General features: G+C 30.9%; 2 protein-coding genes across 5 annotated transcripts in view; one reads left to right on the top strand and one right to left on the bottom strand.

Moving 5' to 3' along the window:
* Nucleotides 1–12,187, top strand: part of LOC115881825 (sphingomyelin phosphodiesterase) — a 58,986-nt gene extending 46,799 nt beyond the window's left edge. For 2 of the 4 annotated variants that reach the window (XM_030899493.1, XM_030899496.1), the window contains exons 14-15: nucleotides 3,370–3,555; nucleotides 11,414–12,187. In XM_030899493.1, the coding sequence (XP_030755353.1) occupies nucleotides 3,370–3,555; nucleotides 11,414–11,483 (256 nt within the window). In that variant the 3' untranslated portion in view covers nucleotides 11,484–12,187. Of the gene's footprint in view, nucleotides 1–3,369; nucleotides 3,560–5,226; nucleotides 5,264–11,413 lie in introns of those variants that run through there. The other 2 variants (XM_030899494.1, XM_030899495.1) reach the window with 2 other exon arrangements.
* Nucleotides 12,188–14,701: 2,514 nt separating this feature from the next.
* On the bottom strand, nucleotides 14,702–19,884 carry LOC115881840 (unconventional myosin-Va-like). The gene is made up of 5 exons (XM_030899530.1): nucleotides 19,752–19,884; nucleotides 19,446–19,695; nucleotides 16,435–16,697; nucleotides 15,188–15,418; nucleotides 14,702–15,030 (listed from the first exon to the last, which is right to left on the bottom strand). Exons 1-5 carry the CDS (start codon nucleotides 19,817–19,819, stop codon nucleotides 14,796–14,798), a joined length of 1,047 nt encoding a protein of 348 aa, XP_030755390.1. The 5' UTR covers nucleotides 19,820–19,884; the 3' UTR covers nucleotides 14,702–14,795.
* Between the last annotated feature and the right edge of the window lie 1,134 nt (nucleotides 19,885–21,018).

The raw sequence follows: 21,018 nt of genomic DNA, 5'->3' as shown, positions 1-21,018 counted from the left end.
ATATACCGGGTGCGTCTCGAAAATGGCTGACTCACCCCTATAACTTTTTTATTTTTTCATATAAAAAAAACAAATTTGGTATGGTTAGTATATGACATAAATTAGGATTGATTGACGTATTCAACTGTTTTTGGTCACTTCCTGTTTCACCGGAAATGCAACTTTTAATTTTTAAATGGCACCCTCGGTATATTTCTACTTTATTCGATAGAAAATTACACTCTGAGTAGAATGACATATCATATGTCAACTTTTGACACTTAAAAAAAATCGTATTTCAAATTTCAATCTAGAATGCCATGGCTATTTTAAAAATACTAATTTTGAATCAAGGAGTCTTGGAAAAATAGATTTGGTCGTCTAATGTGTCTTTTCGTGTCTTGTCCTGACCGGTTAAAAGGTGCTCAAATCGTACTTTTAATCATATCTCAATTTTTTCAAATGGAACAAGGGTGGCTCATTCGCATATTTGAAAAAAGCATTTTTTTACGAATAATTTGGTACAACATACTAGGTATTTTGAGTTAAATTGTTGTTATGAACCACATGTTATCACATGTCATTTTCTATCTAATAAAGTAGAAATATATCGAGGGTGCAATTTAAAAATTAAAAGTTGTAGTCATTTCCGGTAAAATAAACAACTGAATACGTCAATTAATCGTAATATATGTCATCAACTAACATACCAAATCTCGTCATTTTATTTGAAAAATAAAAAAAAAGTTATAGGGGTGAGCCACTTGGTGAGAGTAGTGAGACCTACTCGGTATAGGACGACGTGGAATTGACACCCTTTAGCTTAATGCTGCCTTTGAAGCTGTTTATGATTTATATTCTAGTTAACATATTTCTCAGTATAATTTTTTACCATAAATACCTAGTCTTCCTAACACAGATCTTTCAAGGCTTACTGACACTTGATTGAATGCTATTTATGCATAATGTGTGATGGTATGATCTACACATTTTTACTTAAAAGGTTGAACTTAAAACACTAGAACATCTTGTATTTTTGGAGATGAAAAACATTCATTAAAGAACAAATTATAGTGTTTTTAGTTCAGTTTTAAAGAAGTATTACTAAAATTGTGAAACGCTATCAAATGTAAATGACAATATCATGTTTATTCGAAGGGTATAAAGTATATTTTTTAAACATGGCACCTCATAGGTATATTACAAAGGAATTAGATATCATTTTTTTATTTAAAACTTTAGTTTATTTAACGGGGAACATTTCGACATATACAGGGTTGTTCACCACATACGACACGGAGTATTGTAGCTAAACGATTAGATTTTTACAAATTGTCAGTTTTGGGTTCGTTGAAGGACTATTAGAGTTACAATTTAAAAATAATTTTACAAGATACAGAGTGTCCCAAATAAGTCAAAAATATTATAGTTGTATTTTTTAAATGGAACATCCTGTATATTATTCTATATTTAGATTATACGATTGAAATAAAGCTAAATTTGATTTTAAACCTTATTGTTTTTGAATTATTATCAATTTTGTGAAATTGCAATAAAAAATTTAAGGCTTCATTTATCCCAGGGTATCAAAGTTTGTAATACTAATATTTACTGAAGATTATTTATTGATCAGATATTGGTGTTGCAATAATAAAAATGATACTACCTTATACAGAGTCTCCAAAAATTTATATTAAATAATTAGTATATAGCTTTAAACGGCAATAACTTGTTTAATTTAAATGGAACACCCTGTATATTTTACGTGAATTACATGTACAATTTAATTTTCTATCAAATTTTATTATACCATTTTTGTCTAGATCTTCAAGTTCTTGTAGAAAATGCATTTTCTTATAATTTACACCTCATTTATCACTATACCCATGGAATATTGACATTTAAGATTTTTTTAAAGCAACATACATACAGAATGTACAGGTGGTAAAAATAATAATATTGCAAGCCCATTTGTTTATAAAAAGAAAACTATTTACTTTTTCTTTGTAAAAGAGTATAACAATTAAATATACCACCATTATTTCCTCCCAAAAATTAGTTAATTACATACTTAGTTTATTTTTTAATTAATAATTATTCTGAATAAATGTGGATTTCACTCAGAAGAATCAATATAATAATAAGTTATGAAAATAAACTTCTCTTTTGTTATAAATAAGCATTCGTCAAAAAATGAAATCAAATTTATAAAGTGCTGTCTAATACACATAAAAAAAATCAGTTTTTTAGTATTTGGAGCAATTATTATTATTAATCAAAGTAAACAGTCAATTAATGTAGTTTGAATACTGGGATCATATTAATTGGTCCTCTTTAACAAAAAAATACTTAAACAGTTTTATTTTTTTAATAAAATAAGCGAACTATATCGACAATTTTAGTATTTGTACCCTTTGAAAATTTGTTACATCTTTAAAAATGATCTAAAATGTCAATATTCCATGGGTATAGTGATAAATGAGGCCTAAAGTATAAGAAAATGCATTTTCTACGAAAAGTTGAAGAGATAGGTAAGAAGTGGTATAATACAATTTGATAGACAATTAAATTGTGCATCTGATTCTCCTAAAATATACAGGGTGTTCTATTTAAATTAAACAAGTTGTTGCCGTTTAAAGCTACTAAGTATTTAATATAAATTTTTAAAGACTCTGTATAATGTAGTATAATTTTTATTATTGCAGCACAATATCTGATCAATAAATAATCTTTAGCAAATATTTAATATTAAAAACATTGATACCCTTGGAGAAATGAAGCTTTAAATTTTTTACTGCAATTTCACAAAATTGAAAATATTTCAAAAACGGTAAGATTTAAGTGTGATAAACCTTAATCAAATTTACCTTTATTTCAATCGTAAAATCTAAACATGGTATAATATACAAGGAGTTCCATTTAAAAAAATACAACTATAATATTTTTTACTTATTTGGGACACTCTGTATCTTGTAAAAATATTTTTAAATTGTAGCTCTAATAGTCCTTTAACGAACCCAAAACTTACAATTTGAAAAAATTGAATAAACGATTCAATACAAAGTGTCGTGTAGCTACAATACTCCGAGTCGTATGTGGTGAATAACCAACCCTGTATAACATTTTTATAATATCTTTTATAATACCTGTGGATTAAAATAGCAAACATAACTGTCACTGTCACGGATCATTTCGTTAGACATACTATATATATACCATACAGTTGTTTTTAACAGTTTTATCATAATTTGACAAATACATATAGGTACGGTACAAATCAATTATTATTGCCCATTGCCTACGTAAGAACTTCAAATGTCTGATCTGAACACTTTATAAGATTTTTATTAAAAGGGTCGGACATAATTAAATTATTATATTTTCTTTCAGATATTATTATAAAGCCAGTCCAGTGAAACCTACATGTGATATGGAGTGCAAGAAGAAAATCTTGTGTGACCTTCATTCAGGAAGGTCCCACGATCGTAAAAATCTTTGTCAATCAATAGAATCAAGGGTAGACTCGTCGTCTAATACGACATGGAGAGATTGGTTTTACAATACAATCTCCGTTTCGTAAGTATTGAGTTGACCAATCAATACCAGCCTTGGTGATGGAATATGAGCTAATTTAATTAAGACTAAACTGAAGAAAATCTATTTTTGTTCTACTTATATTTTTTAAGTAATTATTAAGAATTTTAGAAATACTTAAAACGTTTATGTAATAATAATAATTAATATGAATTTAATAATATTAGTTATAATTTATGGGGGGGTTTTTAAATAATACCGTATGATCGAAAAAAAACTGCGTCAAAGACGGCTGGGAAATGACAAACGATGGTAATTATGGCGAGGTCAATTTCTAGACGTTAATTACTAAAAATTGACAAAAAGAAACAAAAAGAAAGATTAAAGCATAGAACGTTTCTAGACACACGAATCTATTTAAAAAAAAATATTAAATTTTAAACTATAGGGGAGACCTGCTTGTGGGTGGGCACACTTGCACATTTCACCCATAACTTTTTTTCAAGTCAACATTATACAGTGTTATGCACACCAATGGAAAGTTAGAGACTTTAGCTAACTTTTTCTTGAAGTAACTATATCAATTCAGACGAAAGGAAAAATTTTGCAGCCACCTATGCGAAGTGCTGATTTTTGACCAAAAAATTTTATCCGTCCGTTTGTTTTTTTTAAATCCCTTATAAAATCTCATGAAATGAAAAAATATGAATTAAAATGCATATGAATTGATGAAAAAGGAGAATTTATTTATTTTAAAGGCTTTTAGTGCCAAAAAAAAACAGAATTAAGTGATCTTTAGTGAAAAAAAAGTGAGAAATTGGCCTTGACAAAATGAAAGAAATTATCCATTCGACTCGGAAATTTACAAAATTCACAGAAAAACTGTTAAAATGTATTACGATAACATAAATAACGATATTTGACGCGCAAAAAACAAGGGTGTGGTGTGGTGTGACGGAAAGTGTGCCCATTCCTGGAAATGGTAGCCATTTTTCTGTTATTGGGCAAATTTACATGACACAAATATTTCATTGGATTTTGATATCACATCACAAAGTACACTAAACTAAATATACTGCATCACAAGGTATAACACTCACCTCTTTCCAATGTTTTACTTCTTTATTGCACTGTGGAAATTGCAAAAATTAGAAACACTTCAAGATTTTCACGATTTTCATTTGCTTGCTCGCATCAAGGAACCATATGCGTGTGCACGTTTCGGTATTAGCTCAGATTATGTATGCTGTCAAACTATAAGTTTGATATTACTCAGTTTTGCCTCACGGGCCATTTAAAAATAGTTTTTACTCAATATAAAGATAAATTCCAACCTTCTTAACCAACTGGCAGTGAATGCCATTAAAAATTAAAGAAGAGAGTATGGGCCAAGTAAATGACGTTTCAGGCTTGATCTCTCTAAATTATCATCGATTGTCATTTCACAGCCGTCTTTGACGCCGTTTTTTTGATCGTATGGTACAATTTATAAAAAAAAACAATAAAGAATGGTTGTGATGATATATTTGAATAACACAAGTGAACATTTCTATAATGATATACCTAAGGATAACTATTTCTTCAAAGACAATGAGAGATTGTTACAATTTATGAAATGCTTCTAAAATGGTTGTGGTCAAAAATAACATCTGAATTATTTGCTGTTAAATATCTTTTGTAAATATATTTTCTACTAATTTCTTTTTATTGTAGTATGGTGTAGGAACCCATGGATTCTAATTTTGTTAAGGTATGTATACACATTGAAATCTAATAATAACTAACGCATAATTTATCATATAATATAGTGATATATTTTTATTTTATATTCTTTTTATTCATTTGACAAATACAACGAAATCTATTTTTATGAATATATTCAGAATTTAAGATGTTTTTTTATCTTCTTCTTCTCAGCCATTACTCATCCACTGCAGAATGTAGGCCTCTCTCAGTTTCTTCCACTCGTTTCGATTCTGTACTCTCCTCATCCAGTTCTTACCGGCTACGGTTTGGATATCATCAGTCCATCTTTTAGGAGGTCGGCCGACTGGGCGTTTTCCTAGGCGTGGCCTCCAGCAAAGAAGTCTTTTTGCCCATCTCTCCTCGGACTGTCTGGCCAAGTGTCCTGCCCAAGACCATTTAGAGTTAGCTATCCTCTCTACGATGTCCGTTATCCTCGTCTGTCGGCGAATGTCTTCATTTCTAATGTGGTCGCGAAGACTGATACCCATCATGGCTCTTTCCATAGCTCTTTGGCTCACTCGCAACCTGTTCACACTTCGTGCCGTCATCGTCATAGTCTCCAAACCATAGGTCATGACAGGCAAGACGCATTTGTTGTAAACGTCTCTTTTTAGGCTATTTGGGATTTTGCTTTTGAATATAAAGTTAAGTTTACCAAAAGCTGCCCATCCGAGTTTGATCCTTCTAGAAATTTCGGTTGTTTGATTTTCTCCTTGCCGAGTTTTATGGCATATATATATATATATATATATATATATATATATATATATATATATATATATATATATATATATATATATATATATATATATATATATATATATATATATATATATATATATATATATATATATATATATATATATACTCTTTAACGTTCTCAATCCTTTGTCCATTAACATTAACTTGCTCTTCATTTTCATTTAGGGTTTTAGTTTTAGACAAATTCATTTTTAAACCTACTTGCGCAGATGTGTGGTGAAGTTGTTCGAGCATTGTTTGAAGTTCTTCCAACGATGAGGCCAGGACAACGACATCATCAGCGAAGCGCAAGTGGTTAAGCATCCCACCATCTACCTTAATACCCTTCTTGTCCCAGTTCAGCTTCTTAAATACGTCCTCCAGGGCCAGTGTAAAAGTTTGGGGAAATAGTATCTCCCTGTCGGACTCCTCTTTCCATTTTAATTTTATTTGTGATATTTATGTCATCCAGTTTGATAGTCACTGTAGCTGATTTGTAAATAGATGATATTATGGCCGAGTATCTGTAGTCTATTCTGGCATTTTGTAGGGCATCGAGGATGGCGTGTAGCTTTATAGAGTCGAAAGCCTTCTCATAATCCACAAATGCGACATATATAGGGAAGTTGTATTCGGTACTTTTCTCTATGAGAGTGCGGACTGCCTGAAGGTGATCCACAGTACTATATCGACTTCTAAACCCTGCCTGTTCCGGAGGTTGATAGAAGTCGAATTTGTTTGACAGGCGATTTGTCAGCATCTTTGTGAATATTTTGTAGAAGTGCGAGAGCAGGCTGATGGGACGATAATTGTCGAGTCTGGTGTTATCACCCTTTTTGTGAATGAGAGTGATTGTTGCGTTTTGCCATAGCTCTGGTATTCTTTGTTCCATAATGCATCTATTAAAAATTTCCGTCATCTTCTGCAGTAGAAGTTGTCCACCAGATCTGAACATTTCGGTTGTTACTCTGTCTTCTCCCAGTGTTTTGTTATTTTTCATTTGGGACAGGGCTTTCCTTATTTCTTCTACGTCTATTTCAGGAATTTCCTCGGAGTTAACATTAATGACTGGGGGTCTAGTGGGTTCGCTGATCGTTGTTATTTGCTGTATAGTATTGTATAGAACTTTTCAATCACCGTCAGCATTGAATCTGTGGTCGAGACTAGGTGGCCTTCTGAATCTTTCAGGGTGCAGCCACACTATCCTAAAAACGGCGTATCGGCGTAACGGCGTAATGACCTTGAATAGATTTCCAGTAATTCTATTGGCTGAAACATTCATCTGTCAGAAATTTTATCTGTCAAATTCATCTGTCAAAAATTTCAGCCGATAGAATTACGGGAAATCGATTCAAGGTCGTTACGCCGTTACGCCGATACGCCGTTTTTAGGATAGTGTGGCTGCACCCTCAGTTGGTAAATTTTGTTTTTGCTTCCGAGTCTGTTCCTTCTTAAGTACTTTCATATTGGAATTCTGTTCTATGCATTCCTTTATCATATACGTGTTGTAAGTTCTAGTGTCTTTACGTATAGCCTTATTAATTACCCTGTTCATTTCTCTGTATTGTGATGTGCTCTTATCCAGCTTCCGTCTCTCCATCATGAGTTGTTGTGTTTCTGGGGATATTTTTGGATTTCTGGCAACTTTTAATCTTGATGCGGTCTTCCTGGTACTATTTATAATCTGGGAGGTTGTTTGTTGTACCAGATCATCCAATGATAGGTCTTCCGCGTTTCGCATATTGGATAGTCTTCTATTTAGGTCGATTTGATTTTTTTATAGATACTTCATTTGATATAACTTGAAATCCGTATTTACTGATTTAAATTATTTACATTTTTGATGCAACAAAAGAAAGTTTAATATTTTTTAATGCATAGTGTGCCTATTTAATGTTTCTTTTTCTTAATAAAGGTCTACTTAAAATAACGTATTGGCATTAATAATTAACTTAATGATTATAGGCGATCGTGACTTAATGTTAATATGACATTACATAAGAAGATTAGATTCTATTTTTGTCTCATGAAGCATTATCAACTAATTGCAATGCATCAAGTGTACAGTGGTAATTAAATGTTGTCAAAACAAACTGTCAGTATTAATCTTGATATGAGTAGTTTAGATCTTCATTATATGAAGTATGAGTTTAAGTCTTTTTTATATGATATTTTTTATTTTTAATGATTTAGATACATGACATTTGAATTCGCCAAAAATAAATGATGGTTGGATAGTCCCTTTTTTATCAAATATTTAGCTAGTTAATTCTATTTAACAAATTAATAATTTTTAAGGAAAAGTTAATTTAAGTTGTAAGGAATATGGATTTACATGATGCAAAATATGAATAACTCTCATTTATCGGGATGGTATAATACCTATATAATTTCTCTCCTTATTCCACTTCAATTTAGATTCCGCTTCAGGCACTATTATTAATTTAATGGTGCCATCTCGATAAATTGGGGATTTATACTTTGCATCAAACCTAAGTCAATTTGTTTACAACCAAATTTATCTCTCTTTTTAAAAACTACTAATTGAAGAATGAATTTTACTAGATATGTGACTTCTAAGTAAGTAATTGACAAAAGCACTACCGTTGCTACCGATATTTTTGACTGTACTTTGAGACACGGCTGCAATTGGGTAGAAAATGCGAAAAAATAATTTAGATGGATAATAATTGGAATACTTAATACGTAAAATTAATAAATATTCAAGTCTTCAAATATATTTTTTTCAAAATTCTACAATCCATTTTTAGCAATTTTTTCTTTTGTATGTCAAATTTGACAGGTAGACCAGAACAAGAGACTTACTATTACTCATATCCGATATACCGTATGTCAGAAAACAAAAACTGTGTCCAGTTAGCTTCGAAATGACGATCTATGATATTCTTCATATAATTTTATATAAAAAATTATAGCGATCTTCATTTCAGTGCCATGGCTGACGCCGTTTTTTCCGTCATATTGTATAATAAATTCTTAACAAAATTTGGCTACTATAAATAATATTGCTTTATTTTACTTCTGCGCTTATAAATTTTATTTCTAAAGTCTGTACATTGTGTTGAATAAGATTTCGATATACCGGATGGTGCATCATCGTTGGAAACAGAAAATCGCATGCATATTCTGAACTGTCCAGATATTGGCTCCCCTGTTAATTTTCCAGCGAAGTTGTAAATAGGTTTTTTAAAAGTCTGCGTATACTGAATAACATGCTAAATTTGAACAATTTTGGACAAGCCGATTTTAAGTAATTTTAGAAAAACTGCATACATTTTTAAATTAAAACTGAACACGTCACAATGCAAAACTAGGCAAATCCCAACGCACTTTAAGTTGCCATACTATAATTTACAAACCCTAATTTTCTCAATGTCATATTGTATTTTCGAAACCTTAAACAGTCGTTACACTATCCCCGAAATGTTTTACGAAATATTTCTGGAAATATTTCGTGAGACATTTCGCAAAACATTTCTGGAAATAGTACGAGAAATATAAGACCCTGTTATAAAAATTACTTCCCACGTTTCCTGAAATTGATCGAGACCCGCCGTGATTGGTTGTTTGTTTTTTATTGTTAACCCAGATTAACACGGGCTTATATTTATCGTGCTATTTTGTGAAATAGCACGAGGCAATTAAGGTCAAACGTTGTTTTGGCTCCAGAAAAATAAGTAAACATGGAAAAATTGATATGAAAACAGTTACCGATGGTAAATTAAATTGGCTATTCCTCCAAGATTCCACAATAATATTTAGTTTTAATCATTATCTAATATTATTAATTACAATATAGTAAAAAATATGAAACAGTGACTAACTAGCGGTCTACCATTTATCAGCTTATAATCCACGGTATTGCGCCTCATGAACAAAATATACCACAAAATTATTCAAAAAAATGTCTAATTATTTATTATTTCTGGTTATGGTAAAGTAACATTTATGCTGTAGTCTGTAGCAAAGTTTAGTTTACGAACTTGGTTTTGTTTTTTTACTTTTAATTGTCTAAATCTCTGCATAATAAATACCGTATGATCGAACAAAAAAATGGCGTCCAGTTGGCTTGGAAATGACGATCGATGACATTTCCCATATAATTTTACATTATAAAATGACTGCGATCTTGATTTCATAGCCATCGCTGACGCTGTTTTTATTCGATCATACGGTACTACTTGAATAGATTTATAGTATCGTTTACAGATTTCTCTTAAGGACAATAAAAGAATATATATACTTTTAAATAATGTCCGTGGACCCTTTTTGTTGACATCGGATCAATTAATTATTGTACCAAGTGGATATATTGATAATGCTACCAGTATTACTCATCAAGTAATATTACTCTTATATTAATCAATTAAGGCCGTAAACAAACATATCATATACAATTTTATATACTAGTTCATTATAATAAAATTAATAAAAATATTGTAATTATATTGCTGCAGTTTAAGTGAAAAGTTTTGTTCCTAAATATCTACTATACATATAATAAAGGCGTGTTCAAATATTAATTCTGTGGAATATATATCAATATAACATAAAACGAGATGTAATTAACGAAATATCATCGTAACAACAGCTATTTTAGAAACGTCTAGGTTTACTTATTTCTCTGAGATTTATGAAAAAAAATCCTTTGCCTCCGGTACAGATACCGCCACGTTATGGAAATAGCTCAAAACAAAACAAAATTGAACGAGGCAACAAAAAACGCCCAAAAAAAATCACCCCTCGCCCTCCTCACGAGTAGTTTTCAGGCGCTTTTAAGAATCGAAAGTAGGACGAGGCAAACCAAAGTGGGTCAAGACAACTAGAAATAAATCGAAATACGTTCAAAGTTGGGCGACGAAATGCGACCTTGACATGTTTCGAATTGTTTCTCGCATAGTGTGTACGCTGTTTTAGGCTTTTGCGTCATTCGAACCAGTTTTAAATTACAGAAATACATTTCGGGGACACTAAGCGTAGATACTACAACGTAGTAGTGTAGACAGCATAAAAAAATACATTTAACAATGATAAAATCATAGGTTGACAACTTAACGTATATGCTTTTAATTTCTAGATAGATGCACTTTAATTACTTAAAATTGGAACCAGTCCAACCAAACAATCAATCCAAATCTGAACAATATTGGACAAGTCATAAACGACTAGTGCGTGTCGTTTAAAATTGGTTTTCGCGTCCCCCAGGGGACTAATAATGAAATTGGGGGGCTAAGCACCCCCTAGTCCTCCTCTAGTTGCGCCACTGGTTATTGCCATATATTCTCTCGTTGGACAGACTTTAAAACTAATTTTCTACATTCAGTTACCTACTAACGTACCTAGATTTAAATTATTTTATTTACACGATTGGTAATTTTTATGTATTTTTTAGGGTTTCAGTAATAATGTCCATTCCAAGACTAACTATGCAGGTACCTAAATATGTTTTAGGATTAGGATAACATTAGATTTATATTATCTTAGGTATACATTTATTTAAATATAATAAATTTGACCGATACTCTTGTAAAAAACACGAAACTGTGTGTTGGATGTGAAGCAGGCAATGATTAGGCTATATTATTTTTGATTTTCTTAATTAATGTAAGATATCTTTTAAGTTTTCCTTGTTGTGTCCTTGACAATTTTACTTTTCATGTTGTTATAGAAGCTTTTATTTTCTCTTTATAGTATTGTTCAGTCAGTCTATAATACATAATAATATAAAACATATGCCTTTACTTCTTAGCAATATGCTTTGACTATTAAAAAAATTAAAGATATAAGAAACAAATAATAACAAATTTCAATTTTTACTCATTTTAAATGTTCCTTTGTGATTGGTTGATGATGGAAAATTTAAAAGATATCTAGAACTTGAAGATTATATTGTAAATTTGAATTTACTTATAATATTAAAACATAATGAGTTGTACTGTGAACGAAATGCCTTATTAATATAAGTACTCTGTTATTATTTATATAGAATACAGCTTAAATATTTTTTATAAGGATTATTAAATAATTTTTAATAGGCTGTGCCTTAGGAGACAGTAATACAAAGTTACATGTTGGATATGCGAATTAGAATTATATATTTTAGTTTTATATTTTGTACATACATTTATTTAAAATGCTAATAAAGTTTGAATAAAACGTGGTTTTATTGGTTTGTTTTAATCATAGATCATGTATTCTTACTTGGATAAGTAAATCACTGTGGAAACTGTCGCAAACATATCAACGACTTCCATTTATTAGTGTTGGGAAAATTCGAATTAAATAATACGACTAATTCGATAGTAAATTAAAACTAACTAATTCGAATTATCTTTTTCGATATATCGAGATAAAAATTAGTAGTATTTTATATTATATCTGTGGTAACCGAATTACAAATGAACATAAAAGATAACCTCTTATGGACAAATACGAATATTAGTAATTAGTATAGTACTATTAGTAGTATTCTTTCGTTCTGAACGAACTGAAAATTTTCACTTAAACTGATTTATAAAGGGAATCGGCAAAGAATGGAACGATCCGATATAGAAAAATCCAGAAATCATTGTTATTTCCTATACCACGTAGGAATAAATCAGTTTAAGTGAACATTTTCATTTCGTTCAGAACGAAAGAATACTACTATTATTTGGTTCATTTCCATCTCACCCTTTGATCTCACCCAAATTTCACCGAACACTAAAATTAATTTTCTTCTTTTATCTAAATAATTATTGATTGCAACTGATAAAATAAAAAGAAATACGAACCGCACGTAAACAAGGACATACTTATATCGTTTTAGAAGAAGCTTTTATTTTAGATATGAGCTTTTCAATAGGAATTGAAACAATCATAAACTCGGCACTTTTAAATTTAAAACTTTAAATTATGGTTTAATTTATTAAACGGCTTCGGCACAGTTAATAGAATACATTGAATAAAGAATATTTTTTTTAATTTTTTATTCAGTGATAGAATATAGGTATGGCAATGGTTCAGAATTTGTTTAAAATAGCCCCTAGACGAGCACTAGCTGGGACGAATTTATTTTTAGGTTAAATTTATAATACTACTAAATAATTCGAATTATTAATTCGATTGTGAAATATCAATTATTACTAATTATTCGATGGTGAAAATAATTCGATTATTCCCATCACTACCATTTATCTTCTTCTTTTGTTGCACAGCGGTGCTTCTACTTCTACTCTATCTATCCTTATCGAGGACCTATCGTCCACGCGCCAAATTTGAACATTAATTTTAAAAATTTAATTTGTAAAATGCATATATTTGAACAATAAATTAAACGTTTACTGTCTAAAAATTAAATTATATAAAAAATACATTTAGCCACTCCCTATGAATATCACAATTCTTAGGAAATCTAACCAGAAGTATGCATGTGGTTTAATATAAATAAAAGAACAACTGAATATTTTACTTGCTTATGAAAATATAATTCGGGGACCTTTATATTAGAACTTCCACACACCAAACACTTTCTAGTCATTTAGTATTTAGAGAGTATTTAGAAAGTCTAACGAAAAAAAATAGAAATATAATTGCACAAACTTAACATTAACTTCTCACTGAACACACTTGCATCCTTGGCTATATAAAAGCAGTCGATGAAAGAGTAATTAATACAATTTTTAAAATCAAAAACGCAAAAAACAAGCGTCGTTACACAATGGAAATAAGAAATAAAATTATGAGATATGATTCATATATGATTATGACACGATTATGATAATATGATGACAGTGAAAAGTTGGTTTCCATAACAATGCATAATTTGTACTTTCTAAACCGTATAAAATTGTGATTATTTTGGAAATACGTGTAACATTTAATGCGCATGCACAAATTAAGGTCCTTGGAAAAGACAAACCTATTGAACGTTTCATAAGTGCAATAAAGAAGGAAGACCATACCAATAGGTATGGTAGGCTATTAAGATCGGCAAAAAAAAGTATTTTTAATTTCACTCAAAATGAGTTATTTGGGTCATAAATAACCTAAATACAAAATATTTTCCTGGTGTCTGTCTGTCTGTCTGTCTGTCTGTCTGTCTGTCTGTCTGTCTGTCTGTCCGTCCGTCTCTCCGTCTGTAACACGATAACTCAAAAACCGCTAAACCGATTATAACTAAATTTGGCACAAAAATACTGTGGCACCCGAGAATCTGGCTATTAGTTTTTGGTGGGGGTGGGGGGTTGGTAAGGGGGTATGGGACGGGGTTAAAAATTAAAAAAAATCGTAACTCCAAAATTACAGTAGCTACCGAAACGCGGTTTTCAATTTAAGATTAGGAATAATATTTGCAATAAAATTTGTAATAACATCAAAATCCGTCAGAGTCGCAGTTTTTGAGATAGTCCGTGTTTCCGTAGTCCGTTCTCCCATCGGACGCGACCCCAGGTGGCGGATAGGGGAAATAACCGCGGACCAAAATTGGAAAAATTCCTTTACTTTGAAACTAAAAGAACTGCCTACCAGCTTTTTATTAACATATTTACATATTTTAGTATGGGCGGCTATACGTGCATCCCGGCGCCAATTTTTTAATGCTAAACTTATGGCGTTGATTTATCCACGTAAGTATATATCTAGGGTTTAAATTCATTCTACCTAATAAATAGATAATACATAATTGTGAATATCCAAAATTTATTATATTTTAGATTATAAACTATTTAAATGGATTATTTTATTTTTCTCACTTTCTTACATGAAGGAACATGGGCGAAAGACATTTTTATTCTTTATATTTCCTTTAAAGTATGGGCGATACATTCTTTGTACCAAAAGTCTGCATAATAAGGTGGTACTTTGCTATCTCTTACAATTTTTTTGAGAGTTAACACAAAATCTTTGTCGCAAATATTCTTAGTCTTATCTTCGGATCTAACAATATTGCTACTTTGTGCAGTGTATTTTCCTAAATACATAATTTTTTTTTCATATTGTTCTTCTGGCAGTTGTGATTTTAATATGAATCTAAAAATTTATTGATTTAGAATCTTTCCTATGTATAGTTTGTTCAGCTAAGAAATATACGACAGTGACGGTAGTTATCTGTCATTATAATTCAAACGGAGGAGGAATCATATATTCTTTCGCTGGACAGACTATGTATACAATTGAAATTAAAGACCGGTTTTTATTATCCAGGCTATAATTGACCATAAAACAGTCTTTCACGTCTTTGGTTTTATCTCTTTGTCTAAGTAGATCCTCCTGACGTTGAAGGTATTTGTTTTCATATCTGTATACATATTTTTCATTTTTCTCTTTGCGATAGAATTTCCTGTACATTCTTTTAAGCTCGGTCATATAATCTTTCCAAGAAAATGTCGATAGTACTTTTTCAATTTCAGCCAATTCCCTAAAAAATAATTACCTGAATTGAAAGAAAGTGAATATTACAACCACAGCCTATTATTAGACAGCTAGTCGAGCTATGATCATTTATGTGGAATTCCGCTTACTTACCTGTTTAGATATTCGCATATCTTGTGTCAGATTTTGAGGACCATTGAAGCTTCGTTAAAAAAAACTATAGAGACTGGTGCTTTGACTGGCTGTCTAATGAAAAAAGGCTGTGGTCAAAACTTAGGGTTGCCACCTTCTGGCAAAGGAAAAAAGGGACATTGGACTATGAAAAAGGACCGGGGTAGTGAGAGGCGGGGGGGGTAAGCTGCTGATTACAAACCGCCGATTATAAATCGCTACTTTAAAATTTTGAAAAGCTCTTTTTAAGATCAAAATAGTTAAAAATACAGCCTAAACTATAATCTGAGATTAAACGGAGATATGCTTTACCTATCAGGAGTAAAAATGATACTTTTTTTGGCTGTACGTTTGACGACTTTACAGGCGAGGCAAAAAAGTCATTTTTACTCCGAATAGGACATGCTGTTTTTTTCAAACGCCCACAAATATTTTTTTAAACAATTTCAAACGTTGCAAATGATGTAAAAAGATTTAAAAGTAATACCCTGTAGGCAAAGCAGGTGAGTAAGGTATATCATAAAATTATGGTTAAACGTTTCACTCTGGTTACACTCGTTGAATTTTACACTTTATGTACCTTTCTACTTTTGTGCTTAGGCATAAAAGTGCTTTACTTTTATGCCTACGCATTAAAATGACTTTTTTATATTACAATCGCGTCGCAAAAAATGAATACTTTTGTGACGTTTGAAAAAAGACGTTCATTTGTAAATTTTATAACATGTGTAATTAAATTTGGACGAAAGGAATATCGCTGGTTGCTGTAGACAATTTTCTCAGGAATTAATGTTTATCTCAAGGGAAATAAAAAGGACATTTTAGGTAAAAAAGTCAAAAGAACAATTTATTTCAAAAAAGGACTGGTGGCAACCCCATCAAAATTATTACTTGTTATTATGTAAGACGCCTTTATTTATGGTGGTACTTAATAGATGATGCCTATCGAACAGCATCTCTAATATTTTCATTTTATGGAACATATCAGTGTCTCGTCTTTTATTGTCTGAACCAAACAAGTATGTGTTTGATGTGTTACTTTCTTCTTTTTTCTCATCAGCTTCATCTTTCTGTTCTATTTTCTGTTCAGCTTTCTCCACGTTACTCATCTGTTTCTCTCTTATTATCTCTTTTATATTATATTCCGTTCTTACCTATAACAATAGTTGATATTCACTTTTTGTCTTTTTATTCAAAAATATCAAGTATCCACAGATATCTACTATGGTTGGAAAACTTTCCTGTATTTAGCAGTGGAGGTTGGTCCTAATAGGGTACAGGGGCGCGCGCTCAACCAACCGCCAAGATAAAAGGAAAGATAGTATACAGGTTGGCGCACCTCATTCGCCTCGGTTGATTATACGAAAACGAAAAGATGTAGAAACAACATTTTTTATGGCTATATGTAGAGAGGCAACGTGCATAATTTAAAATTATTTTCAAATGTACAGGGTGTGTCAGAACTAAGATCCATACCAAAGTTATATATTTTCTTATAGAACACTGGGTATTTTATTTCATTTTTCGATTCTTGGGCATAAAATAAGGCATTTATTATAAGGGTTTAATATGTCTAAATGCTTTGGATTTTGAGATAATTAAATCAAATTAAATATGCATGCTATAATAAAAAGTTTGTCAACACCCTGTACATTACTTTTCAGAGCTAATTCTTGTGCTGACTTTGAAGCCAGAAAAATAAATTTAACTAAAAAAATTACTACTTTTTTAAATGTATACAGGGCTATCAAAAATTGCTGGTCTATTTTAGTATAATTTACATAAAAACTTTGTTATTTCAGATACAACACTATGTATTTTTTAAAATAAGTCGAAGCAGATTTAAATGTTCTTTTAAACTATATTAGGGTTTCCTATCTGGCTCAGATTTTGAATAAAAAGCGATTTTACAATAAAATGGCAATTAAGATGGCTGGTGACTTAAAATTTGCTAGTGACAGTTAGTAGCTATTTTCAAAATCGACATTATTTAAATTTATAACAGTTTACTTTTATTTAATTTATCTACGATAGTTTAATAAATAAGTATTTATTATTTTATCAAGAAAAATAAAAAAGTAGTTCTTTGATTTATATTACGATGACTTGTAGATATTATTGGATTTTCCATAGAAGAACCAATTAAAGCAAATTCATTTTCTTCACTTCCAGCGACAGGTTTCTGCCTAATAGGTTTTTCATATACCACACGATCAGCTCTGCGAAATAGGAAAAGTAGTTTTTCAAAGGAACGCTTGTCAAGGAAATTTCTATTTTCTATTCCTATTTTTCTATCTTTGAGCATAAACCCTTCAGGTCGCTAACCTCCCCCAAAGCAATTGTCCTCACAAAATAAAATCATTAGTAACATATCCATTTCTTCCGCCAGCAGATACTGCTACATTTTTCTTGATAAAATAATAAATACTTACCTATTAAGCTTATTGTAGGTAAATTAAATAAAAACAGCCTGTTATAAATTTAAATATAGTCTATAAAGTAATGTCGATTTTGAAAATATCTACTTAGTGTCACTAGAAAATTGCCATTGTGACAAATCGCTTTTTATCCAAAATCTGAGCCAGATAGGGTCTAGGAAACCCTAATATAGTTTGAAAGAGCATTTAAATCTGCTTCGACTTATTTAAAAAATTACATAGTGTTGCATTCGAAATAACGAAGTTTTTATTTAAAATAGAACAGCAATTTTTGATACCCCTGTATACATTTAAGGAAGCAATCAAAATTTTTAGTAAAGTTTATTTCTCTGGCTTGAAAGTCAGCACAAGAATTAATTCTGAAAAGTAATGTTCAAAGTGTTGACATACTTTTTTATAATGGCATGCATATTTAAATATCTTTAAATATCTCAGAAACCAAAGCTTTTAAACCCTTAAAACTATTAAACCCTTATAATAAATGCCTTATTTTACGTCCAAGAATCCAAAAATGAAATAAAATACCAGGTGTTCCATAAGAAAAAATATAACTTTGGTACCTATTTTACTTATCTATATTACTTTGGTATAATTGGGCCTTAAATTTATAACGGTAGAAAAAACGAAAAATCTCGAAATATCCGTATCATATGGATTAAAAGTTAGTTTTAGCTAGTCTAGCAGTTACCGGTAACTGACTTTCCAGTCGAAAGAAGATAGAAAATTAGAATTAATGGATTTATGTTATAGATTCTGATTTGATTTGCATAGGAATGTAACAATAATAATTCAAAGTTTATGTATTTATTGCTACTTTAATATTATTTTGAAAGATATATTATCCGAAAAAAAATATGAGGATGACCTACAAAAAGAAATGAAATCCCAGCAAAAACATAGAAATGCAAAAACATTGTTCAGTATTATAATTATAAAAGAATAGTCCACCATTTCGATTACTAAGTAAATCTAAACAGTGCACTTGAGAATAAATTGTTTTAGTTAGTAGAATATCATATCGTGGCAATTGCTAAGTCACCATAATTATTACAGAAAAGAATGTGTAATATTGATTCTAACAAGTTATAACAAAATTGTTAAATAGATGCTTTAATAGAAATTAATTAAAACAGTTTTGAGTGTTTTGGTTTTACATGAGATCTCACAATGTTTTGTAGTGGAAGAATTGCGTTGCAGTGGCGGATACAGAGGTGGGGGCACATGGGTCCCGGCCCCCCCCTAAAATCTGTAAGTGTGGTTAAATATTAGTCTTTTGGGTTAAAAATGGCGCCCTAAAAGGCATATTTTATATTATTTTTGATTTGGGCCCCCCCTAAAATAAATTCCTGTATCCGCCCCTGTTGCGTTGTGAGATTTATTTGCATTTATTACATTCTATGTTTTTGATGGAAATATTCTACTGAAATATAAATTAAAAAATAATAAAATTTGGTGACATATTACCATATATCCCTTCCAGTTACATTGAATTTTAGTTGCCATATTATTGTAATGGCGTAAACACATTTTGTCATAATACTCCTGCACGATGTCCGGTAAATGATAGCGAGCCAACCAACCGCGTACGTATCTTTGTACAGTTATTGCGGCGTTGCGTACTGCTTTGTATTCCTTCCTCACCACATATCCTCGGTAAGCCCTTTGTATAATTACGGCTGCCAAATAATTATCCTTGACATCCTGGTCCTGGTTTCTTAAATGTTAAACTAGAGGAAAGGATATTCATAGCTTTCTTTCAAAGGGACTTACGAATATTTCTGGACTATGTCGTCTGCTATATGAAGACCATCATCGTATAAATAATAAACCGAAGCCATATGGATTTTAAATTGACAGTTTGAAGTAAACTCACATTATAAATGTCTTTTTTACCTTAGATTTATCCATGATTTGTGATTGTCACATGTCATAAAACTCCTGCCATCTCGTTGACGGTTTCCTTGTATATTCTTTACTTGACGGGAGATGATTATAATAATAATAATAAATAACGCTTTATTGTACAGGGTGGTCGAAATTGGTCTGTTTTAACAGAGAAATCCTATTTCCTGACTAGATAGGGTAAAACCGACATAGATGTCATGGGTTCGATTTCTGAGACAGGTTTAATGGCGTAAACCGCCTGTTGATATTTTCACTGCCAACTGAGATACGGGGTCTTTTTGATTTTTTTATCATTTGGAAAATTGCCCATAACTTTTGTATTTCGCGGAATAATAAAATTCTGTAAAAACGTTCTTAAGGCACTCTTTTAAGCACAATCCAGTGGCGTAGTCAGTTTTTTTCTCTGCTTGCAGTTTGTGTCAGAAATAATAAAAAATATAATTTTTTAAATGGAAATCATAGTTGGCTATGAACTTAAAAATATGCTGCCGTTTAACCCTTTTGAACGATATAAAGTTATGTGTATTTATTTCTAAGACTGAAAGAAATATTAGGTTTTTTAACTTTGTATTGAAGCGCGTCTTGAGATGGTGTTGACCTAGTTGCCTAATTATTTTTTATCACAATTTAATATTCTATATCATTATTTATCTGCATAATTAAAGACTTTTGAAAAGGTAAATCAACATTCTATATTAGTATTACCAATTACAATTGAAAGGCCAGGGTTACAACTGAACTATTAAATGGAGAATTTAGAGAGAACTGGATTGGAAGAAGAGGCCTCATATCTTGGCCTGCTAGCTTCTGTGATTTAACTCCTTTCGACTTTTAAATGGGGAAAATTACACCTTATATATAAAGGAAAAACCATTGGGACGAGAGAAGAATTGCAGAAGGCTACTAGGCAAGCTTATGGACTTATTACACCAGTTCGCCTAATAAATCATTGTAACTCTGTGCGCAAAAGATGTTTATTGTGTGTTCAACAAGGAGGTGCTCAGTGTGAACATCTTTGATTATTTTTTTTAGTAAAATATATTTGTCACTCAAAAAATACGTTTGTTTTTTGTATCGATTTCAATTGTAATTACTAATGCTAATATAGAATTTTAATTTACCTTTTCAAAAG

Source organism: Sitophilus oryzae, unplaced genomic scaffold (assembly GCF_002938485.1).
Source record: "Sitophilus oryzae breed Bouriz unplaced genomic scaffold, Soryzae_2.0 scaffold_1743_pilon_pilon, whole genome shotgun sequence".
NCBI lineage: Eukaryota > Metazoa > Arthropoda > Insecta > Coleoptera > Curculionidae > Sitophilus > Sitophilus oryzae.
Note: the sequence above shows the minus strand (reverse complement) of the source record. Positions and strands in the feature narration are given on the sequence as shown.

Excerpts from the sequence above, each read along its gene's own strand:
- LOC115881840 (XM_030899530.1), bottom strand. The coding sequence starts at position 19,819 with ATGGCTTCGGTTTATTATTTATACGATGATGGTCTTCATATAGCAGAC. Across the intron at positions 19,696-19,751 it reads GACATAGTCCAGAAATATTC|AAACCAGGACCAGGATGTCA; the intron begins GTAAGTCCCTTT and ends TTAACATTTAAG. Across the intron at positions 15,031-15,187 it reads AGCCTGGATAATAAAAACCG|ATTCATATTAAAATCACAAC; the intron begins GTCTTTAATTTC and ends ATAAATTTTTAG.